Raw genomic sequence first — 12824 nt, forward strand, 5'->3', positions numbered from 1 at the left:
GAGACGTCGGAGAACGGAAGTCCTCTGCCTGTGTGCTGGTTGGCTGCGCATTAAGGCCAGCTCCGCCTCCCGTCTTCCGGTCTTCTCAGAAGTCGCTTAGCTCTTCGCGGGTTGTTACAGGTCCAGAGGCCGAGCCGTCGAGTACCTAGGATGCCGCGTGGAAGCCGAAGCCGCACCTCCCGCATGGCCCCTCCGGCCGGGTGAGACCATCGCGGGGTTTGAGACCAAAGCGTGGCCGTCAGGACCCTACTGGGGCAATGACGCAGAGGGAGGCCACGGGCGGGGGCGAACCAAGGCCGGCTGCGGCGTGGGCTCGCCTCGGCCAGGCGGGGGTAGATGGAGCGTAAAACGTGTGTTAGGGGAGTGTGGGGAGGGAATTCACTTACAGAAAAAGCTTCCTATCCAAACAACGGGAAAGGCATAACGTTATGGCCAGGTGCTAGGAAGGCATAACCTTTGACCTAGCCTGATTTGGGGGAAAAGAACACCCAAGGAAATGATCCGGAAATGGTCAGAGGGAGCGTGATACATATGGAGATTTTTAAATACATGCAGGACATAATTAGTCTTTTGTTATTTAAGAAGGGGGTCTCAAAATTGTTGAAAGCATCTGAACGTTGAACAGATGAGGAATAGTTGAAGTTGCTTTTGGTATAATAGTTCGGACGAGTCACTTTCGCCAGTCTTGTTTTCTAATGTGTAAAATGAAGGAATTGGACTAGATTATTTCCCCAGTTGACCATCTTTAGGTCTTAATTAGAATATTTATTTATATTTTGAGTCAGAGGCTAACTGTAACTCAGGCTGTAGTGAGTGACGTAATCATGGCTAACTGCAGCCTTGACTTCCTGGGCTCAAGCTATTCTCTCACCTCAGCCTCCAGAGTAGCTGGAACTACAGGCGTGCGCCACCTGTGCACCACACCTGGCGACTTTATTCTATTTTATATTTTAGTAGAGACAGGGTCTCATTATGTGGCTCTGGCTGGTCTCAAAGTCCTGGCCTCAAATGATCCTTTCGCCTCCACTTCCCTAATCACTGGGATTACAGACAAGAGCCACCACTCCCCAGCCTGTTTTTAGTTACTCGATCCCTCAATAAAATGTAAACTCCATGAATGCAGAGATTTTTGTCTGTTGTTCAGTTTTATTACCAGCGCCTTGTAGTTAACCTAATACTTGAATGAATTCTGTAAGAATCTTTCTAACTTTTAATAGTCTATATTTCTTATGACATATTGGATATGTCTTTAAAGATACTGTGGGCTATGTGAATACATGGAAATGGTTGCAAAAAAGCAGGAAAAACTAGTTTGTCCTAGGCTATTACTGTTACAAGAAAAGATTAAAGTGGCCCGGGGGGTGGTGGCTCACGCCTGTAATCCCAACACTTCCGGAGGCCCAGGCAGGTGGATCACTTGAGGTCAGGAGTTTGAGACCAGTCTGGCTAACATGGTAAAACTCCATCTCTACTAAAAATACAAAAAATTAGCCGGACGTGGTGGCGGGTGCCTGTATCCCAGCTACTTGGAAGGCTGAGGCAAGAGAATCGCTTGAGTCTGGGAGGCAGAGGTTGCAATGAGCTGAGATTGAGCCATTGCACTCCAGCCTGGGAAACAAGAGCGAAGCTCTGTCTCCAAAAAAAAAAAAAAATTGAAGAGATAAAATGATGTAAATAATTTGAAATGAAAATCTTGAGGTCCATTTTAATATGTAAGTTAAGTTGACAATTTCCAAAACTGGTTGGAATTGGGAATTTGATATGTTTTGTTATTTTCTTTCATAGCCGGGCACCTCAGATGAGAGCTGCACCCAGGCCGGCACCTGTCGCTCAGCCACCAGCAGCGGCACCCCCATCTGCAGTTGGCTCTTCTGCTGCTGCACCCCGGCAGCCAGGTCTGATGGCCCAGATGGCAACCACTGCAGCTGGCGTGGCTGTGGGCTCTGCTGTGGGACACACACTGGGTCATGCCATTACTGGGGGCTTCAGTGGAGGAAGTAATGCTGAGCCTGCGAGTCCTGACATCACTTACCAGGTGGGAATTTAGGCAGCATTTCCCTTCCATGGGTGGATTTTATGAGAAAACCCAGATGTTTCTAAGTTCCTTATGTGTAGGACTTGTCTTTGATTTTAGAACCCACTGTGCTGTTAATAGACAATGGGTTTTAAAGCCACATTTGGTCGTTGAGTTATTGCCTTAGGCCAGCACCAACAAGTACTGTACGAATTGTACTACTTCCCAAGGAGTAGACTTGTAACAGTCCACTTGACTCACTGTAAAAACAACCACTTTTCCCTTTGAATATTTCATCCCAGAGACACTTCTTACTAACCCTGTCTTGATTTTAGTTAACGAATCAAAAATCTTGCGTAGTTCTGTGCTCTTTCACCTGATATTTGCCATTACCCATCTTTCTGATGTGTATGGGTTTTCTAGTCTAATGAGCATAGGTGTATATGCTCTTGTATTTCTGGTGTGCTTGAAACTGCTCCATCCATTTTTCTATAGTACTGCCATTTTTCCTCCCTGAAGCTTCACAAGATAACAATTCTTGTTTATTTGCATCTTTATGAATCTTTCTAGTTATAACTGGAATTTTGTTAAAGCTGTTGGCTCTCTGCTTTTAAATATTTTCACTTTTGACTGGGCACAGAGACTTATGCCTATAATCCCAGCACATTGGGAGGCTGAAGTGAGGGGATTGCTTGCCAGAAGTTTGAGACCAGGTTAGGCAACATAGCACGACCCTATCTTTACTAAAAATATTTATTTAATTTTTTCTTTTTTGGAGGTGGAGTAGTGCTCTGTCACCCAGGCTCCACCTCCCGGGTTCAAGCGATTCTCCTGCCTCAGCCTCCCGAGTAGCTGGATTACATTTTTGTATTTTTAGTTGAGACGGGGTTTCACCATATGGGCCAGGCTGGTCTCGAACTCGTGACCTCAAGTGATTCACCCTCCTCAGCCTCGCCTCCCAAAGTGTTGGAATTACAGGTGTGAGCCACCACGTTCAGCCTAAAATATTTTTTAAGTAAATGAAGATTTAAATGTTTTCACTTTCCGGCCGGGCACGGTGGCTCAAGCCTGTAATCCCAGCACTTTGGGAGGCCAAGACGGGCGGATCACGAGGTCACAAGATCAAGACCATCCTGGCTAACACGGTGAAACCCCGTCTCTACTAAAAAATACAAAAAACTAGCCGGGCGAGGTGGCAGGCGCCTGTAGTCCCAACTACTTGGGAGGCTGAGGCAGGAGAATGGCGTGAACCCGGGAGGCAGAGCTTGCAGTGAGCTGAGATCCCGCCACTGCACTCCAGCCTGGGCGACAGAGCGAGACTCCCATGTCAAAAAAAATAAAAAAATAAATGTTTTCACTTTCCATGTTAATAGATGGAAACTTTAATTTGCATCTGGTGCTAATTCCATTTTCCGTTAACCTCAAAGAGGATGGATACTCTTTATTGTCTAGGCGTACGTATGATTTTCTTTCTCAGCAATGTTGAATGTTTTTCCTTCACAGGAGCCACAGGGAACCCAGCTGGCACAGCAGCAGCAGCCTTGCTTCTATGAGATCAAACAGTTTCTGGAGTGTGCCCAGAACCAGGGTGACATCAAGCTCTGTGAGGGTTTCAATGAGGTGCTGAAACAGTGCCGACTTGCAAACGGTAGGTGATTTGTCCAATTTACATCTGCTTAATTCACAGTGGAATTCCTGGATCCTGTAAAACTTAGGGGGGAATCTATGTTTAATAAATTAATAAATTAGACAAGACTTTGTTGAAATTTCTCTAGAATTAACTCCTAACAGCTGGGCCAGAGGTTTCTAGTCATTTTTGTTAGTCATTTTCTGAGTTTTCTTCTTCCTTTAGAAGGTATAGGCCAGGCGCAGTGGCTCACACTTGTAATCCCAGCACTTTGGGAAGCCAAGATGGGTGGATCACCTGATGTCGGGAGTTTGAGACTAGCCTCGCCAACATGGCAAAACCCTGTCTGTACTAAATATACAAAAATTAGCTGGGTGTGGTGGCAGGCACCTGTAATCCCAGTTACTCAGGAGGCTGAGGCAGGAGAATCCCTTAAACCCAGGAGGCAGAGGTTGCAGTGAGCCAAGATCTCGCCACTGCACTCCAGCCTGGGCAACAGTACGAGACTCCGTCTCAAATTTAAAAGAAAAAAAAGAAGGTATAAATCAGTATGCCAGATCTTACTGTGATTACTGGATGTGAGTGACTTCCTATCTTTAAGGCCGTGGATATAAAATTAGATTCTGTTGTCACCAGAATCCGGGAATAGACGAAAAGACTGATACCTGGTATCTGTACCTCATTGAGTGAAAGGAGTTAATTAAGTTCCTCAGGGGAACTCTTGAGATTGAGGGTGTGTTGTTAGTCGTAGGATGCCTTCAGTAGCTTACAAACAAAACCATAAACTTGGTGGAAACTCTGGAAGGTCAAGGTGGGAGGATTGCTTGAGTCTAGGAGTTCGAGACCAGCCTAGGCAACATAGCAAGACATCATCTCTATTTTTTATCCAAAAAAAAAAAAAAAGGCCATAGCCTTGGCCTTTTGTCGCTGCTTTCATAATTTGGAAGTCTTCTGTTTTGTTGAGTATATGAAGCCAGCACTCTTCTAACTTAATCTTTTCTGTTTGCAGGATTGGCCTAATCAAGAAGTTCAACCTGGAGAGATGGAAAATCAGCTCTCATACCTTAAGTTAATTTAGTGTAAAAATAGAATTGATAGTGAAGGTATAAAGTGTAACCATCAGTTAAACCTCTCCTGTCATTCCTCGCTTCCTTGCTTCAGAACTGAAATGGAAGGGGGTGTGTTCCTACTCTGTAGAATTTGGGACTGGGCAAAATGTGTTACCTCCTTAAACTAGCTGTTATGATTTTATTCTTTGTGAGTTAATTAGAATAAAGTCATTTTCTTCCAAGATGTGGTTCATTTAGTCTATTGTCTCTGGTTATGAAATTAGCATCCTCAGCCAGGCGCGGTGGCTCACACCTGTAATTCTAGCACTTTGGGAGGCCAAGATGGGGGATCATGAGGTCAGGAGATTGAGACCATCCTGGCTAACACGGTGAAACCCCGTCCCTACTAAAAATACAAGAAATTAACCAGGCATGGTGGCAGGCACCTGTAGTCCCAGCTACTCTGGAGGCTGAGGCAGGAGAATAGCGTGAACCCAAGAGGTGGAGCTTGCAGTGAGCCAAGATCGCGCCACTGCACTCCAGCCTGGGCAATAGAGCGAGACTCCGTCTCAAAAAAAAAAAAAAGAAATTAGCATCCTCCCAGATCTGACAGCTCCCCGAGGGGTTATATAAGGAGTAACTCAGTCACAAACGTGTCCTCAATTCAAAGGTTCCAGGTGCTGTGGGTCTGGAATTAAGTAAGCTGAGCAGTAGTAGGAAACTGCTTAAAATACTGTTTTAAGCCAGGCGTGCTGGCAGATGCCTGTAATCCCAGCTACTTGGGAGGCTGAGGCTGGAGAATCGCTTGAACTCGGGAGGCGGAGGTTGCAGTGAACCGAGACCATGCCACTGCACTCCAGCCTGTGTGACATAGCAAGACTGTCTCAAGAAAAAAAAATTACATTGTTTTAATCAGGTGAATGATAAAGGAAACAGGACTAGGTCTATTTGGGGTCGGTTCCCTGTGGCCAGGTCAGCACTGCATGTCACTATTCCTCTACTGTTTCCAAGCAAGCTTGTGCAACCCACCTTTTGTTCTGTTTTCTTTTGCTTTAGGCTTTTAGCAGCCTGGAGTCATGGTTCTTAGTTTCTGTCTCTAGTGATAAGTGGAAAAGAGGGATGAGGAAGGGACTTTACTGGCCCTAACCATGAACTGTAACTAAACCGGTGACTGTATTCTCTCCCTTCTCCCTTGGACGCCCAGATTGAAGATAAAAAAGCATTCTTAATATGTGCAGTTCCCCTGAAGGTGCATTTCCTCTGCTTAAGGTGTTGTAGCCGCCTCCTCTTAAAACACTCAGGCTGCCATCCCCCACTCCGTGCTAGGGAAGAACTTTAAGGGGATGGAATTCAGTTTGGAGTAGGCCGCTTTTTCATGTCAGATGGGTAATGTGTCAATGTAACCAGTTTTGAGGGAGGCACACTTCATCTATGAGCGTGAAAACCCAGTCATCAACTACAAAAGGATCAGCAGGTCTTTTTTTTTTTTTTTTTTTTTTCCCCAAAGTGAGCAGCAGAGACAGTTTCACTATGTTGACCAGGCTGGTATAGAACTCAACCTCAGGTGATCCACCTGCCTTGGCCTTCCGAAGTGCTGGGATTATAGGCATCAGCCACCCACCCGGCCTCCGTAGGTTCTGTTTTCTGATTTTTTTCTGAGTTTCAGAGCCCTACATCACTGCCAGGTGAGTGAGATGCTGGTAATTGAGGGAATTAACCAGTTGCGTCTTGCTTCCTATCAACTGTGTTCCTGGAGTGCCTAAACATTCAGTTCCTGAAAGAGACTCAGAAAGAGGGTCTCAGCAGAGTTCACTCCTGGCCAGTCCCCCAGCACATTCCCTCCTGGGTTTATAGAAGACACTTCTACTCGTTTCCTGGATGCTCGGGACTTCTGTGAGTCTGTAGTGTTAATACTCAGATGTCCCTCGTGTCCAGGTGTAGTGGTGATTCAAATACATTGAATCAAAGAGAAATGAACAAGTGACAAAATGCAAGCGTGACTAGCCTTGCCTTTCCCTGGTAGGAGTCATTGCTACAAGGAGAAAGGTGTGGAATAATCCTTTAGGGGCACTGGCCTTTTGCCCTAAGGTCAGAAAGGATTTTGTGATGCATTCATTGATTGTCCAGTCAGTGCGCCAATTCCCTGAGTTCCGCGTCCATCGATTCAGCCAATCGAGGATTGAGAATATTTGAAGCCTGTGCAACAAAGTGAGATCCCAACAAAAATAAATCAGCCAGGTGCAGTAGCATGTACCTGTAGTCTCAGCCACTAGGGAGGCTGAGGTGGGGGGATCGCGGAAGCCCAGTTTAAGATTGCTGTGAGCTATGATCACGCCACGGAACACCAGCCCAGAGTGAGACCCTGTCTCAAAATAATTTTTTTTTTTAAAAATTCAGGGTCATTTCTGTAGGAAACATGTAGACTATTTTCCTTGTCATTCCCTAAACAATACAGTGTAACAACTATTTATATCCTGTTTGCATTATACTAGGTATTATAAGTAATCTAGAGGTTATTTAAAGTATACAGCAGGATATGCATAGGTTATATGCAAATAATGTGGCATTTTATATAAGGGACGTGAGCATCTGTGGATTTTTGTTATCCATAGAAGCCTTGGAACCAATCACCTGAAGATAACATAAGCCAGCAAGAGTCAAATATGTAGCTTAGAAATGTGAGGGAGGGCGGGCGCGGTGGCTCAAGCCTGTAATCCCAGCACTTTGGGAGGCCGAGGCGGGTGGATCACGAGGTCAGGAGATCGAGACTATCCTGGCTAACATGGTGAAACCCCGTCTCTACTAAAAAAATACAAAAAACTAGCTGGGCGTGGTGGCGGGCGCCTGTAGTCTCAGCTACTTGGGAGGCTGAGGCGGGAGAATGGCGTGAACCCGGGAGGCGGAGCTTGCAGTGAGCCGAGATCACGCCACTGCACTCCAGCCTGGGAGACACAGCGAGACTCCGTCTCAAAAAAAAAAAAAAAAAAAAAAAAAAAAAAAAGAAATGTGAGGGAGAAAATAGGTCTATTAACGGTAAATTAGGCCGGGCGTGGTGGCTCATGCCTGTAATCCCAGCACGTTGGGAGGCTAAGGAGGGCGGATCACCTGAGGTCAGGAGTTCGAGACCAGCCTAGCTAACATAGTGAACTCTCATCTCTACTAAAAATACAAAAATTAGCAGGGCATGGGGGTGGGTGCCTGCAATTTCAGCTATTTGGGAGGCTGAGGCAAGGGAATTGCTTGAACCTGGGAAGCAGAGGTTGCAGTGAGACGAGATTGCGCCACTGCACTCCAGCCTGGGTAACAGAGCAAAACTCTGTCTCAAAAAGAAAAAATAAATTTGCCAGGCCTGGTGGCACACGCCTGTAGTCTCAGCTACTCAAAGAGGCCGGGGCAAGGAGAATTGCTTGAACCCTGGAGGCAGAGGTTGCAGTGAGCCAGGATCGTGCTACTGCCTCCCAGCGTAGGTGACTAGAGCGAGACTCTTGTTTAAAAAAAAAAAAGTAGTAAATTAGGCCTGGCACGGTGACTCACGCCTGTGATCCCAGTACTTTCGGAGGCCGAGGTGGGCAGATCACCTGAGGTCAGGAGTTCAAGCCCAGCCTGACCAACATGGTGAAACCCCCATCTCTACTTAAAAAAAAAAAAAAATTAGCCAGGCGTGGTGATGCACGCCTGTAATCCAAGCTACTCAGGAGGCTGAGGCAGGAGAATCACTTGAACCCGGGAGGCAGAGGTTACAGTGAGCCAAGATTGTGCCATTGCACTCCAGCCTGGGCTATAAGAGCGAAACTCCATCTCAAAAAAAAAAAGAAAAGACAATTGCTGGTCATGGTGGTGCCCGCTTGTGGTCCCAGCTATTCAGGAGCCTGAGGCAAGAGGCTCTCTTGAGTCCAAGAGGTCAAGACTGTAGTGAGCCATGTTTGCGCCACTGCACTCCAGCCTGGGCAACAGAGCAAGACCTGTCTAAAAAGCAAAACAAAAGAGAAAACAGTAAGTTAAAGAGTTCCAGGTATTTTAAACCTTGCAGAATTTGTGTTTCAATGTAAGTTGGAGGCTTTTATGCTTAGCACTCATACCCTAAAGTCTTTTTCAGCTCATTTGTATGTAAACAATTCAACAAAAATTTTCCCCAAAGTGAAAGAAATAGATGGTCAGCATTATTATTATTATTACTATTATTGAGACGGAGTCTAGCTCTGTCGCCAGGCTGGAGTTTAGTGGTGCGATCTTGGCTCACTGCAATGCCTCCCGGGTTCAAGCAATTCACCTGCCTCAGCTTCCCGAGTAGTTGGCATTACAGGCATGCGCTGCCGTGCCCAGTTAATTTTTGTATTTTTAGTAGAGACAGGGTTTCACCATGTTGGACAGGATGGTCTCGATCTCCTGACCTCATGATCTGCCTACCTCAGCCTCCCAAAGTGCTGGGATTACAGATGTGAGCCACCACAGCCAGCCAGATGGTCAGCATTATAAGGAAATGCTGGTGCCCACAACATCCACGGTTAATCTAGGCTCTCCAACTCACCTACTTGGCGACCTTGACCAAGTCACACTCTCTCTAAAATTGGCTTAATACCAGGGTTTTGTGGACCAAGTGAAACTATGAAGTGCTTTGTAAAATGTGTATCAATTAGGTATCTGTGGTCGAGTGTGGTTTCTCACGCCTGTAATCCCAGCACTTTGGGAGGACCAAAACAGGAGGATTGCTTGAACCCAGAACTTTGAGACCTGTCAGGGCAACATCGTGAGACCCCCATCTCTTTTGTTATTTTATTTATTTATTTATTTATTTATTTATTTATTTATTTATTTATTTTGAGACAGAGTCTTGCTCTGTCACCCAGGCTGGAGTGCAGTGGCACGATCTTGGCTCACTGCAACCTCTGCCTCCTGGGTTCAAGCGATTCTCCTGCTTCAGTGTCCAGAGTACCTGGGACTACAGGCACCCACCACCACGCCAGACTAATTTTTGTTTTTTGTTTGTTTTTTGAGACGGAGTCTGGCTCTGTCGCCCAGGCTGGAGTACAGCTCTGCCTCCTGGGTTCATACCATTCTCCTGCCTCAGCTTCCTGAGTAGCTGGGACTACAGGTGCCCACCGCCACGCTCAGCTAATTTTTGTATTGTTAGTAGAGACGGGGTTTTGCTGTGTTAGCCAGGATGGTCTCAATCTCCTGACCTCATGATCTGCCCGCCTTGGCCTCCCAAAGTGCTGGGATTACAGGCGTGAGCCACCATGCCCAGTCTAATTTTTGTATTTTTATTAGAGATGGGGTTTCACCATGTTGGCCAGGCTGGCCTCGAACTCCTGACCTCAGGTGATCCTCCCACCTCAGCCTCCCAAAGTGCTGGGATTACAGGTGTGAGCCACCGTCCCTGGCTCCCATCTCTATTTTGAAAATTAAAAATACATATAAAATTAAAAACAGCCAGGTGTGGTGGCTGAAGCCTGTAATCTCAGCACTCTGGGAGGTCAAGGCAGGCGAATCACCTGAGGTCAGGAGTTCAAGACCAGCCTGACAAACATGGAGAAACCCCGTCTCTACTAAAAATACAAAATTAGCCAGGTGTGGTGGCACATACCTGTAATCCCAGCTACTTGGGAGACTGAGGCAGGAGAATTGCTTGAACCCGAAAGGCAGAGGTTGCAGTGAGCCGAGATCATGCCATTGCACTCCAGCCTGGGCAACGAGAGTGAAACTGTTTCCAAAGAAAAAAAAATTCAAAAATTAGCCTGGCTTGGTGGCTTGCGCCTATAATCCCAGCTACTCGGGAGGCTGAAGCAGGAGAATCACTTGAACCCCGGAGGTGGAGGTTGCAGTGTGCCAAGATCGTACCACTGCACTCCAGCCTGGGCGACAGAGTGAGACTCCATCTCAAAAAAAAAAAAATAGGCCGGGTGTGGTGGCTCACACCTGTAGTCTCAGCACTTTGGGAGGCCGAGGCGGGTGGATCACCTGAGGTCAGGAGTTCAAGACCATCCTGGCCAACATGGCGAAACCCCATCTGTACTAAAAATACAAAAATCTCTGGGTGTGGTGGTGGGCGCCTGTAATCCCAGCTACATGGGAGGCTGAGGCAGGAGAACCGCTTGAACCCAGGAGGCAGAGGTTGCAGTGAGCTGGGATCACACCACTGCCTTCCAGTGCAGGCCACAAAGCAAGACTCCGTCTCAATAAAATAAAATAAATAAAACACATAAATAATTTTTAAAACCCACACATCTGATGTAAGATTAAAGGAAGGTTTTTTGTTTTTTGTTTTGAGATAGGGTCTCGCTTTGTCACCCTGGCTGGAGTGCAGTGGCATGACTTTGGCTCACTGCAACTTCTGCTTTCCAGGTTTAAGTGATTCTCCCGCCTCAGCCTCCTGAGTAGCTGGGATTACAGGTGCTCACTACCATGCCTGGCTAATTTTTGTATTCTTGGTAGAGATATGGTTTCGTCATGTTGTCCAGGATAGTCTCAAACTCCTGACTGCAGGTGATCCACCCGCCTCGGCCTCCCAAAGTGCTGGGATTACAGGCGTAAGCCACCGTGCCTGACCTTAAAGGAAGGTTTTTTACATGAAATTATGGAGGGTAGATCAGAGGTGGATTCCTGCAGGGGAAGGTCCCTTTTTGATTGATTGATTGATTGATTGATTGATTGAGACTGAGTCTCTGTTGCTAAGGCTGGAGTGCAGTGGCATGATCATAGCTCACTGAAGCCTTGACCTCCCAGGTTCAAGTGATCCTCCACAGTAAGCCGCCTGAGTAGCTGGGACCACAGGTGTGTGCCACCACACCTGGCTAATTTTTTAATTTTTTTGTAGAGCCAGGGTCTCACTTTGTTGCCCAGGCTGCTGTCAAACTCTTGGACTTAAATAATCCTCCTGCCTTGGTCTCCCAAAGTGCTGAGTGTGAGCCACTGTGTGGGGAAAAGAAAGAAAGATCAGACTGTTACTGTGTCTATATAGAAAAAGGTAGACATAAGAGACTCCATTTTGTTCTGTATTTGAGATGCTGTTAATCTGTGACCCTACCCCCAACCTTGTCCTTGCAAGAGACATGTGCTGTGGTGACTCAAGGTTTAATGGATTTTGGGCTGTGCAGGATGTGCCTTTGTTAAACAAGTGCCTGAAGGCAGCTTGCTGGTTAAAAGTCATCACCATTCTCTTAATCTCAAGTACCCAGGGACACGTACACTGCCAAAGGTCGCAGGGACCTCTGCCTAGGAAAGCTAGGTATTGTCCAAGATTTCTCCCCATGTGATAGTCTGAAATATGGCCTCGTGGGAAGGGAAAGACCTGATCATCCCCCAGCCTGACACCCGTGAAGGGTCTGTGATGAGGAGGACTAGTACAAGAGGAAAGAAGGCCTTTTGGCGGTTGTTGGCAGTTGAGATAGAGAAAAGCATCTGGGCAATGGAAAACCACCTTACGGCAAAAGCTGGGACTTGCTGGAGCAATGCTGCTAAGAGGTTTATGGAGATGTTTGCATATGCATATCAAGGCACAGCATTTTCCTTTAAATTTATTCACGTCACAGAGATCTTTATTCGTATGTCTTACTGCTGATTTTCTCCCTACAATGATCCTATTATCCTGCCACTCCCTTATCTTTAAGATGGTAAAGATAATTATCAATAAATACTAGGGAACTCAGAGACCAGTGCCGATGTGGGTCCTCTGTATGCTGAGCGCTGGTCCCCTGGGCCCACTTTTTCTTTCTCTATACTTTGTCTCTGTGTCTCATTTCTTTTCTCAAGTCTCTCATTCCACCTAACGAGAAACGCCCACAGGTGTGGAAGGGTAGGCCACCCCTTCACCACTGCACCCGGCCTCCCTAATCTGTACAGGTCTGCATTATACAGGGTAATCACGCACACTGTCCCTAAATGTCCCTGGGACAGCCAGGGCAGTCAGCTGCTGCAGTCGTTCACTGAGAAAGCCTCCAGGGCAGTGCTGTCAGCATACGCAGAAATCAAAATTGCTCCCAGTGAAGCTAGTGCCCTCCGCACGAGGCTGGATTTACGTTCTCTGGTCCTGGAAGCCAAGGGAGCTCCAGAGGGAGGATCAATACATCCTGTCTGGCCTGGTCTCAGGCCACCCGAGTTTCCCTCATCCTCCACCAGAGGTCCCCCCTGGTGATAC

The 12824-nt window shown here is 46.7% G+C and overlaps 1 protein-coding gene and 1 pseudogene across 1 annotated transcript; one reads left to right on the forward strand and one right to left on the reverse strand.

Moving 5' to 3' along the window:
- Positions 1-4934, forward strand: LOC105466461 (coiled-coil-helix-coiled-coil-helix domain containing 2). The gene is made up of 4 exons (XM_071095196.1): positions 1-200; positions 1786-2035; positions 3518-3662; positions 4651-4934. Exons 1-4 carry the CDS (start codon positions 151-153, stop codon positions 4659-4661), a joined length of 456 nt encoding a protein of 151 aa, XP_070951297.1. The 5' UTR covers positions 1-150; the 3' UTR covers positions 4662-4934.
- Positions 4935-6066: 1132 nt separating this feature from the next.
- On the reverse strand, positions 6067-6158 carry LOC112423986 (small nucleolar RNA U13; annotated as a pseudogene).
- Positions 6159-12824: the final 6666 nt, after the last annotated feature.

This window comes from Macaca nemestrina, chromosome 4, assembly GCF_043159975.1.
Source record: "Macaca nemestrina isolate mMacNem1 chromosome 4, mMacNem.hap1, whole genome shotgun sequence".
Classification (NCBI taxonomy): Eukaryota; Metazoa; Chordata; class Mammalia; order Primates; family Cercopithecidae; genus Macaca; species Macaca nemestrina.

Coding starts and splice junctions, on each gene's coding strand:
- LOC105466461 (XM_071095196.1), top strand. CDS start 151: ATGCCGCGTGGAAGCCGAAGCCGCACCTCCCGCATGGCCCCTCCGGCC. Junction 201..1,785: donor CGCATGGCCCCTCCGGCCGG/GTGAGACCATCG, acceptor TTTCTTTCATAG/CCGGGCACCTCAGATGAGAG. Junction 2,036..3,517: donor GTCCTGACATCACTTACCAG/GTGGGAATTTAG, acceptor TTTCCTTCACAG/GAGCCACAGGGAACCCAGCT.